Source organism: Poecile atricapillus, chromosome W (assembly GCF_030490865.1).
Source record: "Poecile atricapillus isolate bPoeAtr1 chromosome W, bPoeAtr1.hap1, whole genome shotgun sequence".
NCBI classification, from domain to species: Eukaryota; Metazoa; Chordata; class Aves; order Passeriformes; family Paridae; genus Poecile; species Poecile atricapillus.
The window spans coordinates 30,564,034-30,581,918 of NC_081288.1; the positions used below are offsets into that span (position 1 = coordinate 30,564,034).

At 35.3% G+C, this 17,885-nt stretch overlaps 1 protein-coding gene across 2 annotated transcripts in view; it reads left to right on the forward strand.

The window, feature by feature from the left end:
- Window positions 1-17,885, forward strand: part of LOC131591713 (ankyrin repeat and sterile alpha motif domain-containing protein 1B-like) — a 407,097-nt gene that overhangs the window by 68,102 nt on the left and 321,110 nt on the right. For both annotated transcript variants that reach the window (XM_058862673.1, XM_058862674.1), the window contains 2 exons: window positions 6,420-6,530; window positions 9,549-9,724. In XM_058862673.1, the coding sequence (XP_058718656.1) occupies window positions 6,420-6,530; window positions 9,549-9,724 (287 nt within the window). The remainder of the gene's footprint in view (window positions 1-6,419; window positions 6,531-9,548; window positions 9,725-17,885) is intronic.

The window sequence follows — 17,885 nt, forward strand, 5'->3', positions numbered from 1 at the left end:
CTATGAGTATAATGAAAATTTTGCAGGCTGTAGGAGAGGTATTCCTGTAAGGAGCACATTCATATTAGAGCTGAACCAGTTAACAGCTTGCCTTGAGGTCTCCCTCTCTCCCTTCCTATTTTCCTTTGCCTTTTCCCTCACTTCCCCCCTTCCTCCTCCCCTACTTCCACCTACACAGCTCTCTTACATATTTCCCATTTACATGAGACTTCAAAGTGACCTCATTCAGCTCATGAACTGGTAGAATACAAAATATATATTTATTATATATATAAAATAATGAGAAACAATATTAAAAATCTATAAATATACTTTCTGTAGTATTAATTAGCTTGCCTCCTGTGTGATTCAGGTCTCAGAGTTGCCTCTATCTCAGGTAACTACACAGTGCATTGAAAACTGAGGAGGAAGAGATGTGTGGAGGACACAGGCTTCCCCTGTCAGCAGAAGGGAGTTTCTAATTTGAGCCAGACTCAAACTTCAATCTTTAAGTCCTCACAGAGCTGCAGCATGAACATAGTACCATGTAGAAGAACAGAGGGTTAATGTCATACTAGAACTTCTTCAGTGGCAGGAAAACAGTTGGTCAGTACTCCCATTTTCTTAGACATCAGAATCAAACATCCTTCAGATATTAATCTAAGATTCATCATAAAATCCCATCACCAACTAAACTAATTTTACTATCTCTTCATTGTTCCATTTTCTCCTCAGTGTGATAACCTTGCAGTCTCCACTGACAAACATTTTTTTCAGAGTACCCTTGCTCTGTGAATAATAAAGCACCCAATGCCATCTCATGGGTTTCTCATGTTAATGGTTCGGTACCTGCCCTCAGTCTTTACCACACACAGAGAGAAAAATAAATATATTAATTTCAATCCTTTTTGTTGCTTTGACATGCAGTCTTTTTCAAAAGTGTGCCCTGAAGTATAAAAATGACTGCTTAGTAGTTTCAGCTCTTATTAGTGTGATGAAACTGTCTTGTAATGAGCAGCTGTTTATTTTTGCTCTCTGCCTATAATCAGAAGTGGTGTGCAAGAATGAAAAATGGTTACAAAGATGCCATTCTGACTCTTAAGACAACCTGAGGAGTCCCTTCAGAACTCCCTTGGGGAGCTTACATAGATTCTTTTTCATCATAAAGATGTTCACTGAATCTTTATCCATCAAAGTTTGAACTGTGAACTGAAGTTGAAAAAGTCAGGAGTAGCAGGATTCAGTACTAGCACTATTGATGATACAGTTGACCTACACTCCTCTAAAAAAGACAGCTGAGTATACTCTTCACTGAAGTATGGGTATTTATCCTATTGTAGCTGAAAAATCAATGAAGCACTGGAATTTTTGGAATCCTGAATGTACTATAATTGAGTTCGACTTCAGTGCATAATGAATTCCATGCAAAGAAAGGGCAATTACCAAGAGAGATTTGGTGACTTCCAAATAAATTCCCGTTAAGGCTGCTGTCTTCAGATGGTTGTCTACAGCAGCTTACAAGGCTCTTTCATGTAGACTTATAGGAAATAGAAATTAAATTAATGATGCCAGACAATTACTGGCAGATTTTTTAAGTTTCTTGCTAATTTTGTGCTTTATGCAGACATAGTGGAATTAATTTGTTCTTTCACCTTGTTGCCAGGATAGACTAAGATTTTATCACTAAGCATTCTCATTAATTTTTACTGGTTCCCCTTTTCATTGTTCTGAGTGTCACTTTACAGTTTATAGTATTAACATAGCATAGATTTTTTCCCTGCCACAAAACATTAGCTTTCAAAATATGAAACAGAGACTGAAAGATACCTATGGACAGGCTGGCAGAAATGGACAAAGAAATAATGTGACTGTTATTACTGGTGGGCCTGTTATGCAGAGGGATAACAGAGTTTGAAGAAATATTTATAAAGAGAATGAGTTAGTTCTGGGAATATTTATAAGAAACTACTTTGAAGGAGATAACAGTAATTTCTGTGTTTAGAAGCAGTTAATGAAGGTAGTAACACTAAACCCCATGAACTGATACTAAACCCAACAGGGCTGGTAGCCACTTGTGAATAAATGCTCTCCCAGAATTTAAGAATTTTGGATAGAAATTGTCCTCCCTCTTTTAAGAATATTTAGAAAACTACTTTTTACAGATTGTAGTTTTAAAGAAACAAGGCCTTTTGCCCGTGAGGTTTTAGAAGTGATCCTAGCATTCTTGTGATCCTTATTTTACATCTGTTCTTACTATCCTGAGAAAACAGCAATAGAAGTTTCTGCAAAAAAATTTTTTTGTGTGTTTGCAAAGCCTGCCATCTTTTTTGAGACGTTGGCACATAACCTGATAGAAGGAAAATAAGTTAAAAGATCACTTAAAAGAGCAACATGAAAAAGGCTGAGTCAGCTATTGTGGTAGTTTGGCCACTAACTTAATGCTTTTTTTACTGCCTGGTAATTATAGTTGGAATTAATAGAAATGACGCTTCAGGATTTACTTCTCTCTCTTTTGTATATCTCATAATTTTCTGTGTCTTCATTAGATCTGAGTAGCATTGAACTCACTTAAAAATACTTATTAGAGTTTGGATTCTTAAGGTAGAAAGGAAGAAATAGCTGTATATGTGCTATGTACTTGGAGAGTGTAGAGTTAGGATACTGTGCCAAGCAAGGCCAGGCTACTGGATGCATTTCATGGGTGCAGTGAAACAACAGCACTCAGTGCTGAAGCAGTTAACAGTACTGGCGCTTAGGGCTTTTATAATTAGGCATTGGAGATAAAAGGGCTGTTGCCAAGGCTAGTAGGCCTAAAATTAAACCAACCAGCTGTGTTTTAGTTTTAGCACATGTGAACGTGACGCAGGTGCGAGCTGCACCATCTTTCAACTCTTTCTCCACAGCCCACTATGCTCTCTATTAGAATCTTGCTCTTTTACTATTTCAGGAAGCAGAATTCTCGTTACTATGAAACAAAGGAGATAGTAGATAAACAGATGAAAAATGGCATGAGCCCCAGTAAACGCTGCTGCATAGACAGTATGGAAGGAGATGCACTGGAAAACTGTTTCCTCTCTTCTGCTGAAGCTGCTTAGAAACCTAACATTGTTTGTACCTGTTACCAAATTATTCATAAATGGGAAATGCATAGACAGCTGCAGAACCAGAACTCCTTTCTATTCCTTTTCTATCCCTCTTTCCTTAAATATCTTTGGTGTCATTAGCACTGGCTTTTTTTCTTTTTTCTTTTTTCTTTTTTTTAATGTATTCTCTCTCTCATTCTCTCCTGCTCTTTCTGTGGACAAGTACATCTTCCATTCCCTTGAGTGCAGGAGGCCACCCTCACTGGAGGAATGGAATAGGTTTTCAGTCAAGGATTTAATTACAGCTGCATCAGATGAAAATAATTGAGATCTCAATTCCCCTTCACTGTTTTGGGGATTTTTTGTTTATGGGTTCATTTTATTTTGTTTTTCTGAGGACTTTTCAGTTTCTTTGGTAGGCTCTTGTACAAAGGCTGTAGAGCATTAACTGCATTCACAAATTAATTTAACTGCTTTTGTTGAGACTGAAAGTTTAGCTGCACCCTTACGTATCTCACAATCATAGTACTTCAGTGCTTGTTTCTGTTTTCTTTCCTGAACACAAGCACAAAAACATCTACTGATTTCAGCTTTCTCTGGGATTAAGTTAAACTTGAATAATTTAGAAATTGTCCTTTGAAATTTTGGAGACTGAAGTGAACCATCCTCCATCACAGCTCGTCTGTCAGCTTAGCACACCTGACAATGGTAGTTACCAGTCAGTTTCCTGCTACTGCATCTTCTGTAAAGAGAAGAGGAATTGGGTCATGAAGACTCAGGTGGCCTCCTTCCCATGGGAGCAAGTGAGCTGTTTTGGGAGGAGCTTTTTGAGAGCTTTCAGGTTGGGGTAGGACACAATGGAGCTGCAGAATCCTCAGACAGGTTCTGGAAGAGTCTTAGGGAGGGCAGAGGGTTTTCTGAAGATTGCTGCCCTTCAGGAAGATGCGGAGTGAAGGAGGTGTAAGCCCCTCCCTGGAAGGACATTGGCTATGGAGGGGACTGGTTCCTATATAAGTTTTATTTCTGTGATCTAGTTAGTTAAGAGAGTCTTTTGTTTGAAAAGGTGTGTTCAGATTTTTATTCTGATCAAATTTGGCCTTTTTGGTTTTTTTTAGAATTTTTGGAGCCTTTTGGTCTCCTTAGGGAAAAATTGTTCTAGGAAGAACTCTATATGAATCTACTCCATGGCGTGGCTGAAGTGAAGTATAAAAACAAAAGAAAGGAACTTATACTTAATTCAAAGGAAAATAATGATTAAAATAAATAGTTGGGTTTTTTATTTTCCAATAGAATGCAGCCATTGGTGAAAACATCCAATGCTTTTGTGTGTTTTAAATTTGGCTCTTGACAGAGACCGCCTGTCTCTGTTTTGTGTCTCTTTCTCTGACAATATTGTCAGACTTAAGCCTCTTTCAGCTGAGGCCCTGTCTTTGTCTTGTATGTATCTGGTAGAACTTTCAATAATATAAAACCAAATTAGAAATCCCACAGAAGCCCAAAGTTTTGAGGGTTGTACCCTCACAACATTGGCATGCTGCCACCCCTCTTGTACTGTACTTTGTGTGAGCCAGTTATAAAGGTTTTCTGGAAGAAAATCTGCATTTTTTAAAGTAAGTATTTAAGACTTATGTTGAACTTGGGATTTCCTCCTCAGAACTAGCCTCCAGCAGGTAAGTGCATTGGTCTGGAAGGCCTGACAAAGAATAAAAATAGAGAATTATTTTAAAACCACAGTCTTGTATGATTATGTGACAGCAAGGCTAGAGTTATTCACAATATCCCCTCCATTTCCTTTCCTAGTCATAGCTGTATTGATCTAATAATTGTAGCATTCACCTCATAGAATTACATTTCCTTTTGGAAAGTTGCATAATTACTAAGCAAACATTTTTCAGACTTGAATTTCTTTTTTCTTTTACTTTTCTTTGGGTCTGGCTTCCTTTATATCTCTTCTTCATCTTGCACATTAACTTGACAAATACTATTGCTGACAGAGCTGGAAAACATTCCAGAGCATTTTGTCATGGTGCTAGTTTTCTCATGGTCTCTTACAGCTCATCTTTGCTTCTTTGCTTTCAGACCCCCACAAAAACACAAAATAAGGACCCATTTTCATATGAAGAAATGTATGACAGATTATGCCAGGGACCATTGCCAATCATCAAACTTAATATATGGCACTTTCAAATCATACAATTTTTTTTTAAAATACCCCAACAATCTGCAAAGCATTTTGAAACTGCATGCTGTTCTATGCCATTTCCAATTTCAATTTCTCAGATGTCTATTTTATCACAGATTGTATTTGGGTTTTGGGATTTGTTATTTAGTCATGAGTAGCAGCAAGCTAAACAAGTGCATTGTAGACTGTAGAAATTAAATCAGGGAGATGCCACTTCCCAGAAGCTCCTTAGTCCTTCAGTGTGATATTGATGAAAGATGTTATTGTACTTTGCTGCTGTGTGTGTTGTGACATATCCTATTGTGGTTACTACTGGTATCAGAATGAAATTATTTAAACAGTTCTCAGAAATTCAAGAAAATGCAGATGCAGAATAACTGCCAAAACTGAGAACCAGCTGCTCTGCTGAAAAAAAAATAATTGCTACTATTGAATAAATTAGTTTCTTATTTATTATTGCACTGAAATTCATTAAGGTTTTGGTTTTCCATTGAGGTAGCTTATGTACAAAAGCACATGAAAATAATGTAGATCTTTACAAGAAAAGAACAGTAATGAAATTGAAGATTAGCATTCATTATTTCATGTTTTTCTGGTATTATAAACATTGTCGTAAACATGGGGCAAGGGAAGTTTTGAGGACAAAAACTAGAAATTTTAGCACACTGCTTTTTTGACTGCTATTTTAAACTAAATTTTCAGGATTTTTTTTTTGTTTGCTTTTTTTTCCCTCATGTACTATATCTGTGCTGCAAGCAGAGTATTTGGCTTTCTTAACAATATCAAGGTCTCCATCTATTGTGAGCATCCTGAATATCTTGACAAAAAACCCTCCACAAACTTAGAATAAAAGTCCCTTTTAATTGTAATAATGTAATAGAACAGTTATGTTGATATTTCAAGGAGACAAGAAAAACACAGGGATAGTCTCAACTCATTACCCCTACACTGAGATTTCTCTAGCAGTTTCCACAGATTAGAGGACTGGCCATTATACTGTTTTATAGTACTTTCAACAAATGATTGCCTTGCAGCAGTGTTTATGAATAATTACAGTGTTGTAATATGAAAAATTGAAAAGGCTTTAATGAAAAACGAAGTAGCAAATATACTTTTGATTGAAATAAACCCCCTTAATTCAGTCTTTTAAGTGTATTTGTATCTTTAACTTGCAGAATACATGGAAACAGGAAATGCAAGTATTTCAGAGGAACGCCCACTGGAATGTGCAGAACATCAGTCTTGTGTTTTGTCCCCAGAAGTTCCTCCATCTCCAAAGGCTAAAAGTAAATATATGTACTCTGTGAATGCAAAAACTGTACTGAATTTCTCTTTAATATTAACATTCATCTAAACGTATGAAGTGGGAAAAATATTAACAAAGTTATTGATATCAAGTATGGTTTTTTCTACCATGAATCACCTATCTTGACTACATACACTGTAGTCCATGCCATTAGAAAAGCAAGGAACTGTATTCTTAGAAAGGACAAGTCACTAATGGACTACAATGTACTGCATTGTTTGATCTTAAATCTTCTTAATTTATCTGGCCTTATCCATTTCATAATCAAGTAAAACAAAAGTACTAAATATGTTTAAATACTCTGCATGTATTGTTCACATTCAAGTTAAAAATGGAATTTACTTCATCTTTCCCAGTGAGTGCATCTACCAATTGTTTTGCGTTTGGAAGCCTCTTTAAAGGTCACAAGTGTACTGCTATTCCATTCATCTAACACAGCTTTCATACACTGTGGCAGTCACTTGTGTGCATGTGCTTTCATTTTATGTTCTGATTCACCGTTTCCACACCACAGCCACTAAAATAGAGCATTTTCTGAGTGTGGTGTCTTTAATGAAAATCATCTTCTTATAGAACCAAACCAGAATTTTGCCTTCAGTAATCATCCAGAGTGAATGTAATTGATTGCTGGCAAATAATTTAGCCTGTTTTTGGTTTTGTTGTGTGAGTTGTGGTGTTATTTTTCTTCATAGTGGTTTGTTTGTTTTTTTAGTATGGTTTTTTTTTTCTAAAACATGTTCACTGGGATAGTTTTTGTTCGTGAGAGAATGAAGGTTCCTGATGCATGTCAGATAATGATCTTCATGGTGATAGTGAATAAATGCTGTAGTTCCAATAGTATTTCCCATTGGGGTACTTAAAACATATGTGGTGTGTGAAGATAAATAGTTCTTTTGAGATTAGCAGGATTGTGAAGCAAACTAGCATATGCAATAGAAATGTCTGTCCTGAAATTAAATAGCAAATATTTTTAAAATATGTTTTACTTCTTAACAATAAGGTCATGATCTCACATTCCTCATTTCCTCTTGCAAGGTATAAATAATGTAAAACATGCAAGCTGGCTTTTGCTTGTCTATTGTGTAATCTGATACTAAAGAAAAGAAATCGTACATGATCATGCTTCCCATCCATCTGTCTGCCATTCATTGACAATCTAATTTTGGATAATTTAAACCAGCTTTGGAAGAGGGATAGCAGTACCAATTACCTTTCTGTGACTTTCATGAAAACAGGGAGCTGGATAGAGGCAAAAGACCCTAATTAGTACCTGTCCTCAAAGAAATAGGCAAAATCTGTCTTTTGTGTGTACTGGCTGCAATCAGCCAGTCAACTAGTGCACTCTCACCCAGGTCAGTCCAGTTTTGTCCCACAGAACTCATTCTTGCTCAGTAAGAAATACCGCAGGCCATATGTGGGACTAGGGACATGAATATAGCTCTGTAGGAAGCAATAGTTCCGTTTCTTTATAGCACACTGTATCTAGATTTTATAACAGGTTTTTTTATATTTAGGTATTTTACCTCCAATTTTTAGTTATAATATTAATCTGGAATAATTTTGATTTTCTAGTTAAAAATCAAAATATAAATAAACCTGGTTATATTTTTGTTTAGTTTAAAAGTTCCATGCAAAGCTACCATTGACTAAGAGTAGCAAGAATTTTGAATGCAAAATTTGTTAGATTTTACAAAGCAATTACATTCTTTTAATTAACAACTCTTGTTCTTGTCTCTGAAAATTTTGGTAATAACTGTCTGTGGTTATACTTTAAATACATTTTTGAGTATTTGAGTTAGCATAGCAAACAGTAACTGAAAAAATCTGAAACAAACAGAGCTTTGTACCAAGCAGTACACTTTTATCAGTTGATTCTTTAGTTATGCAAGTGTACTTAAGTCTGGTTTATGTATGCTGAGCTTAATATGCTCACTCTATTTTTCCTTTTCAACATTTTATTTTCAAAGATGGAGTAACATGGAAGCATCTGTGTTTTATCAAGTCTAAGCACTGCAGTTTCCACCAATATGACTGTTGTAAACAGTCATTAAAAAAGTTAAATAAAAGGGTTTCTTATTTGCTCCTGGAAACTCTTGGCTTTTTAATTTCTTATTGCTATTACTAAAGGTAGTTGTAACGCACACACACAGTACAGAATCAGAACCCAATGTGGGTTGATCATACTGAGTAGCTTTTCAGTCTGTAGGGGCCTTACTGCTGCCAGTGGGTTATTTGCAAAATGGTTAGCACTTAGTGTGATTCTACTAGTTATTACAACCACTATTTCCAATAGTGTTCCTCAGTACAGACGTATGAAGCCTATTGTCTTACTGTTCTGGTAGATTTCTTAACTAAAGAAATCTGATCAATTAAGGAGAAAACATGAAACACAATGTAGAATGCACTAAATGTGTTTCTGATAGACTGTAGGAAGGCATATTTTAAACATGTAGGGTTTGCCCAGTGTATTCTTCCACCATTCCATTTAATCCTGGGAGAGTGAGCAAGAATTATTCATAAAGCATATCTGCTTTGATGGGGGAGAGATGCATTCTTAACCACTCACAGTTTACAGAGCTTATGTAGTGTATTAATTAATTACAGCAGCAAACATGAACCCAATGCAGAACATGAGATATTGCTTTGTATGTTTGTAGAAACTTTCCTTTCCTGGATTAATTTTACGTTCTTGGATAGTTGCTATTTCTATAAATTTTCAGGATTAGAAAACAGAGAAAGGGTAAGTGTATATTCATCTTAATTAAATGCAAGGTATAGGGCAATGCAGAAGAATGTAGATTGCCTCCAGCAAATTCCCAGGCTGGAATAAGCTGCCATTATTTTTGAACAGAGAACGGTGCATGAAGATGATTGTGTAGAAGATGAAGTATGGAGAATAACAGATACTCAATAAAGTTTAAAGAATGTGCATTTCCTTTTTAAGCATTAATTATCCCAGTATTCTAATTACTGACTAATGGTGTGTCTGTTTTTAAAGGTGAAGCTGTGACTGGAGAATTATCAAAGCTCTTAGATGAAATCAAATTGTGCCAAGAAAAGGAATACTCTTTTGAAGATCTGTCTCATACACTATCAGACCATTATCTGGAAAATTTTAGTAAAGTATCAGAGGAAGATCTTATGACCAGTGGAAGCCAAACCAAGCTTAATGTAGTAAGTAAGATGGGATACAAGGACAATATATTCAGTTAAATCTGATTTATTTATAGCACATTCAAAAAAGAAATAATAAAAGAGTAAGAATAGTAAAAGGTTAACATCATAAAAAAATACATAACATGTGGTTCTTACAGATTTAGAATGTAATGTTCACTTAATTTCTCATTGTTTACCACACCTCAGAATGGATTTTTATGTCACCACTAATCCATTCAGGTTAGTTGTCTTGAGCATGATGAGGGCAAGGAAGGGTTTTTTTGTGAAATCAGTGGAGATCAGTATGTTCAATACTAGTCTGAATTTTAAATGTTAACAGAATCTGATCAAAAATGCCCCCAGAAGAACCAGCTAAACATCCTCAGTTATTTTTCTTATACATTTTATTACTATATAGCTTTCTTGGTAGTCTAATGATACTGAAGGCTGAATCTCTAACACAGAAAATTGTGGTGTTGATACTTCAGTGATTTCCAAATACAGTTGAAGATGACTTCATTGCTACTAATATAATGAATAAAGTACTCTAGGATTCATTTCATCTTTATTGTAACAAGGTTTTTGGTATTTGTTTTTTTTTTCTTTTTAATTGAATTCTCTTCCTCAGCCGTTTTCCTGGTTTCAGCTGGTTTAGGCTGAAACTTAAACCATGACATGAAATAAATGTGATTGCCCAGGGAATAAAGCAGAGAACAAAGGAAAACCGCTAAGTTTAAATTTCATTTAACATTTTTCATAAGTTTAGGAAAATTATGCTCACTTATGCAAGTGACATGGCAAGTTAAAACTTCATGTTTGGGAGGATTTATTATGACATATATAGACAAAATGAGATTTACAAAGATGCATAGCTGCCTTGAAATGCAGTAGATACTTTTGTAAAGCCCTTCAACATGTTTGAATGTTTAGATGCATAACTCATACTGAACTCAATATGAGCAAGATACTGATCCCATTTAAGCATTTTTAGACACTTGTCTAGTGTCTCTCTCAATTTAGGTGCTAACTGCTATTTAAATCTTCTCAGCTGCTGTTTTGCAGAAAATGTATTCCATATAAATCCGTCTGCTCAGGCCTAAATGAAATACAATGTGAATAGAAAGTATTCAGACACTAAATCTGTAATTTCTGTGACAGGGAAATATCAAGATAAATTAGGCAATATATGTTTTTGATATTTCATATATTTTTATTGAACTAGATGTGGAAACAAATTTTCAGAATTGGGGATTGTTTGAAGCATTTCATGGTACTTTCCTACTGTGGCATCCAGCTTTTCTTTCAGAGAAAACTGTATTCAGGATGATGGGTGTGCACTCCTAACATGAAATTAGGATGGAGGTCAGAACTTGTTTTCCTCTGCAGTAAACCCAGCTATACAAATCTGCATGGAGAGGACTCTGCTGTGGTGTGAGATTTTCCTGTTCTAAAGCATCCGTTTAATTTTTTAATATATTTTAAGGTTATTCGATCTGTTTAGTTTCTACCTGGATGCCTTGCATAAAAAAATGAAAGCTGCTTCCATTTTTGACACAATGACTTTTAATTTTGGGCAGGTGCTGCCTTGCCTTTCTGTTTAAACTCCGTGTGTAGTACATTGGTGATATGAAAACCCACATGCTCTGTAAGGGGCCATGAAAGAGTAATTGGGAAGAAGCACTAAAGTGAAGAGATATGTTTAGCTCTGAAAATGATTGCACAGGTGAATGCTGCCATACTGCTCTGGGGGCAAGACCAGCAAACATAGTCAAGGAAGATGTGTGACAGTACAGTGATGATTGAAGAAACTTAAATGAATATTTATGTATAAGAACATGAAGATACAGAGAGAGAGAAGTGAGGATGTATATAGATGTGAAGAGTCAGAAATAGATTCCTTGGATATGTATTAAAGAAGAGAGATTCTTGCAGCTTTTTCTGACTTAAGTTTTCTGTTCTATGGGAAACTTCTGTAAGAATCTCAATAGGTTAAGTGGGCTCTCTTCTGTTATCTGCATTTGTTCAGCTCACATTTGTTTCTACTCCACATGCCAAGACCCTTTGGAAGTATGGGCAGCACAGGACACCCTATGGAGTCTGTCTGGAGCAAAGACTTCCTGCCTGTTGGACTGAGCATTGCCTTTCTCTGTTACCAGCTCCAACAGAGGGCTGGAACCACATCTGGTGTGATTCTACTTCAGGTTCAAATCAGCAGGTTTTTCCTAACTTCCATTGCTGGCTGTGCTAGCATCAGCTCTGAAGAGGTGTAGAAGTTAGCTTCCTGTTGATAATGTGTTAGGTGGTGCCATTTCCAGACCAAATGTCGATCCCAGAGACAATGACTGTTGAAGGCTTTTCTACTTGTAGTTCAGCAATCTGAAAATTTCTGAATCCCAAGTCGTGCCACTTTGTGACCCTTAGGGAAATTCTGCAAAGGCACTGGCTGCTTGGACATCTGCAATTTTTACATCATGCAAAAAGAAATAGGAGAGAGAGAAATAGAAATAGGAGTGAGAAATAGGAGGCCAAGACTGGGGAGTTTCTGATTTGAGTAGTAATTTGTGGATCATAAACTTAGGAAGCTGGAGCAAAGAGCATCAGGAGCCACCTCACAAGGACAGCATAGGCCTGGGAAAAAGAAGGCATCAGTGAGCAGAGGGTATTTTAAAGCATTTTTTAAACAATTGACTCTTTTCAAGAGGGCCAAAACTGCTCTGGCTAAATGAGGTTATGATTGATTTCAGACTGCAGAAAGGAGTGTCTGTCTATCCAGAATCCATAGCCTGGAATTCTGTCCTGAGTTTTAACTGCTTACCTTTATTGTTTGAAACAGTGGGGCTCACAGTTTTTGTTTAGTGTAAGGGTAGTGTGGATGCCTGTTTTTAATGCAATAGCTTGACAGTAAAGTCTTCACCAGGAAAAGTAATGTTCAATTCTGTCCATGGCATAAGGGTAAGTTTCAACATTGGTTTTATCATCTCCCGGATAAAGTACTGATCATCGGGCTGTGATCCTTTCTATTATTGTTTCTGCATTGTACAGCCACTGGAAAAATACCAGTGCCATCTGGAGAGCAGGACTTTGTATGCCTTCTTCACAGACACATTCTCTTTGTCTGGTTTTAGGTATCTTGCATTGTTTGTTGCTCAGTGATACAGCACTTGTGGAATTCTATACTTTGAAAGAATTGGGTTGGAAGTCTTTTACATCAAGAACAGAATTGAATCCATTCCTCCATTTCATGTGTTATTAGACAAGCAGTCATCCAACAACGTAACAAGTTGTTCTGGAATGTTTGTAGTAAAGAACTACCTCTTTTCATCAAATTTTGCATTGAAAACCATACATGTTTTTATTACTTTATAAGTTTCTATTGGCTAGGTGTGTGATTTGTGACAAGGCATTAAATCACCAGAGATTTATGCACTTACAGTGTTTTTTCAAGTTAAATAGGAAGCATAATTTGCACAGGTCTGAGATTGCGTGAAAAAGAACAAAAAGAAAAAAAAAGAAAAAAGAAAAAAGAAACTGTTTTGTTTAATCATCTGAGTTCCAAATTGCTAGTCAGCTTTGACTCTTAAATTTCCTTGGGACATGGAGAAACTGACTAGGAAAATTGATGGTCAGGATCTTGCGGACTGGAAGGCATCGCATCTGGGAGAGGGAGAGTACAATTTAGCAGTAATTAGAAGTAAGGACAGTAACAGTAGACCCATAGTGTAGACATGAATAGGAACAGATCTGGAGATGAGCGAAAATGTCCCCACAGGATGCTTCCCTTCCAAAAGTTGAAAGGGGAACTGTGACAGAAGAGCAGATTTTTAGCTTCCTGAATGGGAGGGAATGATTAATGAAGAGGGAGAAAAGACTGAATGCTGAATAGCAGAAAGTCAGATGAGAGTAAGTTAATGTGATTTTTCAATTTAAAGAGTACATTATAAAGGATAAACCAAACAAAGTCAAAGCTGCACTGGAAATGTCATAATTTAAAGGTTTTCTTTTGCCACTCTGGCTGTGTTTGGTGTGCTGTCATGCAAAATATTAATGCCTTTACTGGTCATTAGAAGAAGTACATTACAACATACCATGCAGTGAGCCCCACATTGTCTCCACAAAATCGTTCATTGTCACCACAAAATTAAAGGCCAGATTGAACACAGTTTTGCAATTTTACTTCAGAGAGACTTCCAAAAGACATTCATAGACCTATGCATTATTTTAGTTGGAATTCCTATTATTTCTCAATGACTTGTATGCTGGGTGGGGCCGACAGTCGGTTCACAGATTTTTTTGCCTCCAGTTGCTGTCTTTGTTTTTCCCATTTTGGTCATTGGGATGTGAATGTACTCTTTAGTTGACCTGTGTATGCAAAGCCCTGAACTGTGGAAAGCCCTGACTGATGCTGCACAGGCAAGCTGAGGAAGCTTTATACCTGTGTATCACTCAGTGCTGATGTATTACAGTTTTCCTATGTTCCCTAAATAAAAATCTTTCAAAAACCCTTGAATTGGATTGTTCAGTGAGTCAGAAAAGCAGCTGTGCTTCAAAACTTATTTCAGAAAACATGAGGTGGAAAAAGATATAGGAAAGTCCTTGATTTTATCACAGTTCAATTAACTAAGGTGTTTCCTTTTCAAGCTGATTTAAGTACGATTGCTAGAAAAATCAGATTTTGACAGTAAATTATAGCAGTTTCACATTATTTTGGTTTTTTTTTCTTTTTTTAAAGTATAATTAAAAAAAATATTTATTTTCCAATAGATGGCAGTCTGGTTCAGTAATTTCAAGAACAAAAGCAACCATCTTATATAAGAGTTTTCCAACTTTTTTCATTTCTGCGTTAAAATTGTGCATTTTAACACAGCTGATAGTCCAAACTGCTTAAAAATGAACACCTTTAATTCCTCTAGGAGAAAAATTTATGGAACATCATGACATACATTTAAGCTACAAACTAAAATGTCAGGACTAAATTTAGAAGTGTATCATGGCAAAGAGGTTGCATACCAAGTGAGTGTTAAACAATCTGTGTGAATTGAACAGCAAGCAAGAAAATTTAAGTAGTATAATGTACATAAATTTATAACATACAAAGCAGGGATCCAGAAAAATTAAGTGAGTCTGGAAAATTAATGGAAGACAGTCAAAGTGTGTACTGTGAGAATCCTGAGCTCTAGCAAGAAGATTGCTTTAGATTCGCCTGTCCAGGGTTGTCTAAGAGCATTACCTGTTTCCTGTCAGGTGCGAGGTTCCTGTATACGTGTTCATGTGAGGACAAGTAATTCTAATTGTATTATTAAACCCAGAAATGCACTGTCTTTACTGCAAAGTATTTGTATGTTGCTTTTCTTAAAAAATAATATCAGAAAATAAAAATATGGGTTTTTTGTACATGTAAGAAATTCCTATGGATATCAAAGAATATTTTACTTTTTACTTGCTTTGGCCAGGCTGTGACTGCAAAAAAAACCAAAAAACCAGTAGGAATTAAGAATTTCTTCACTTGCATGTGTGTGTGTGTATACATTTGCTAGATATACACGTTGGATACAGTAAATCTCAGACTTTTTTCTTTTGTAAACTTCATATTTTATTTGAAAAATATTTTCCTAAAATTGACTCTTAAAAGGGCTTCATCTTACTTTGTATTCAAAAGTTTATTTCAGTCTTTGTTTTGAAAAGTGTGATTTTCTTTTCATGTAGGAACCATCACTGTTCCATATTTTTTGAGAACTACTGAGATTTTTTGAGCTAAAACTAATTTTAAAATGTGCCACTTCAATAGAACTAAGGCTCCAAGTTGATGTATATTCTTCAGAACAGTCTCTTTAATCTTGTGTGTTAGGTGGTTGCTTGCAATGTTTGCTTTTACATTTATGCTGTTGTGTTCAGAAGCATAATAAAAAAAAAAGTGTTACTGATTTTCAAGTGCAAATGCAATATCTTACTGTCTTTGGATTTGTGACATAAGTGTAGATTAAAGAAATAGTTCCAGAGAGTTTTCCAGCAGAGTATATGTTAAAGGGTTTTGCTCAATTATATGGCATAAATACTGAGAAACTTAAGGTGCCCCTAATTTATTTGTTTTTAAGCTGAAGATAGTAAAACCGTGTAGTAACTGCACTACTGTGGGATTTCACAGAAGTGGCAGCAGCATATCTGTTTAAATTTAATGTGGTTATATAATAGATTATAAATGCTGGCAGCAGTAATTTAAATTTAAACATGAGGAAAGGTTCTGTGTAGTCTCAGGGAAAAGATTTGGATTTCATCACAGGCATATAAATGTCAGTTTCTGCTTAATTCTGTCATCCAGATTGGGAAGTTGATATTTGTGCATGTTGAGAGAGTGGAAAAAATATACTTAAAAATATAATAACATTGCTGAAAACAGTGATGGTGCATATTCAGAGATACAATTTTTACTCTTGTGTCAGAGTATTAAGAAGATGACTCTATATAACAGCAATAAAACTATAATCGTATCTGGTTTATAACTAAGGAGAGATTCAAAAGCATAGAATTATGTGGTTTTGAAAGAAGTTGACTAAGAGAATATATTAGGGTGGGTAAAATTTATGCATGGTTTTTCAGAAGTCAGTTATTCTGATTAATTTTTTTCTCAAAGAAAAAGAGAAGTTATTTTTTTATAAAAAGTGCACAATTTCTTTTTTATTTCAAAAATTAATAATCCCTAGAACTTGTTGAGGAATATTTAAGTAAACTATTTAGTAGCATTATTCAAAAATACTCTTTTGGTTTTTACATTTAATATAACATTTAAATAAATAATGGCTGGATTGAAATATAATAGCTAAGAGTGACAAATATGCTCAAGTAAAATAATTGCTTTCTTGAGCCTTTAAAAACACTGCACACTTGCATGCATGCATTATTGAGAGAGTGACACAAAATTTCACAGAACAATGATGATGAGCAAGCCAGAAGTATATACAATGGATTACTAATGAGGATACATTAAAAACACATTCCAGAACAATTTTGGTTTCTTATTCATTAGGGAATATTAATCAGGCCTGATTGTATGGGGGCTTCAAAGACAGAAACAGATAAATTTTAAATTATTTAATATAGTAACATTTGCTGAATTTGATAATAAAGCTTCAATGTATTTTGCAGGTATTTACGGTGTATTAAAAAAAGGAAGAGAATTGTATTGAGAGACAGTGTTTGGAAGATTGTTGCTTTACTGAATTCCCTTTTTGTAAGAGTATAAATATAGATTTATATATATAAGTATATGTAAAATATATATATAAGTATAAATTATATAATGTAGGTATTGCCAAATTTTGATGTTTCAAGAATTTTGTATTAAGTTGCTCTTTCACCCAGTTCATTTATAAATCCTATTTTGCAAGCATACACTGACTCTTTTCTCTATGTGAAGTAAAAGTATCTCTCCCAGGATATGTAAACATAATTTTTTAGATTCCCTTGTTGGAAAGGTCTACCCACTCTCTGAAGATAAGATTATATAACTTTAAAAATGTATTTTTAAAAGCTACCACCCAACTAAAAACCATCTGCTACTCCCAGTTTCTAGTGCACACAGTAGTATTTCCGACTGAGAACTGTTGTTGCTGCTACTTGTTTTCATTAGATACTTATAATGGGACATCCAATACTAAACACTTGGTCAACATGGAATGATATACTTTCCATGAACTCCTTTACAAAATTATTTCTAAATTCTATTTAAATATGAGCTGGTGATTACAAAGAAGCAGAGGGAAACCAACTCAATGCAAATTTTGCTCCCTCTTTTAGGCTACCTAGTGAAGGGGAGTCCAGTCATTCTAAATGTATCCTTTCCTAACCTGTGTTCTGTAGCTATTAAAAAACATTATATTCTCTATCTGTAAGTTAGGCTGTGCTTCAGCACAGTGTTGTAAAAATGTATGTTATAGGGGTCCTAATAGCAGCTACGTGGAACTCTGTGCAGAATTATTTGCCTGGCATCATGCTTCACAGCTGACTAAATTAGCCTGCAGCTCCCTGCTGCTGTGATTTGGGGTAGAAGGATTGCTAGACAATCCTCCAGCAAGCTGCACAGACGTGCATGTGAGAAAGCCAGTTCATCTTAAAGAATATAAAATCTCAAAACATGACAACACTTAGTGTGATTTAAAATGCATGGAGTTAAATATAACTAGGG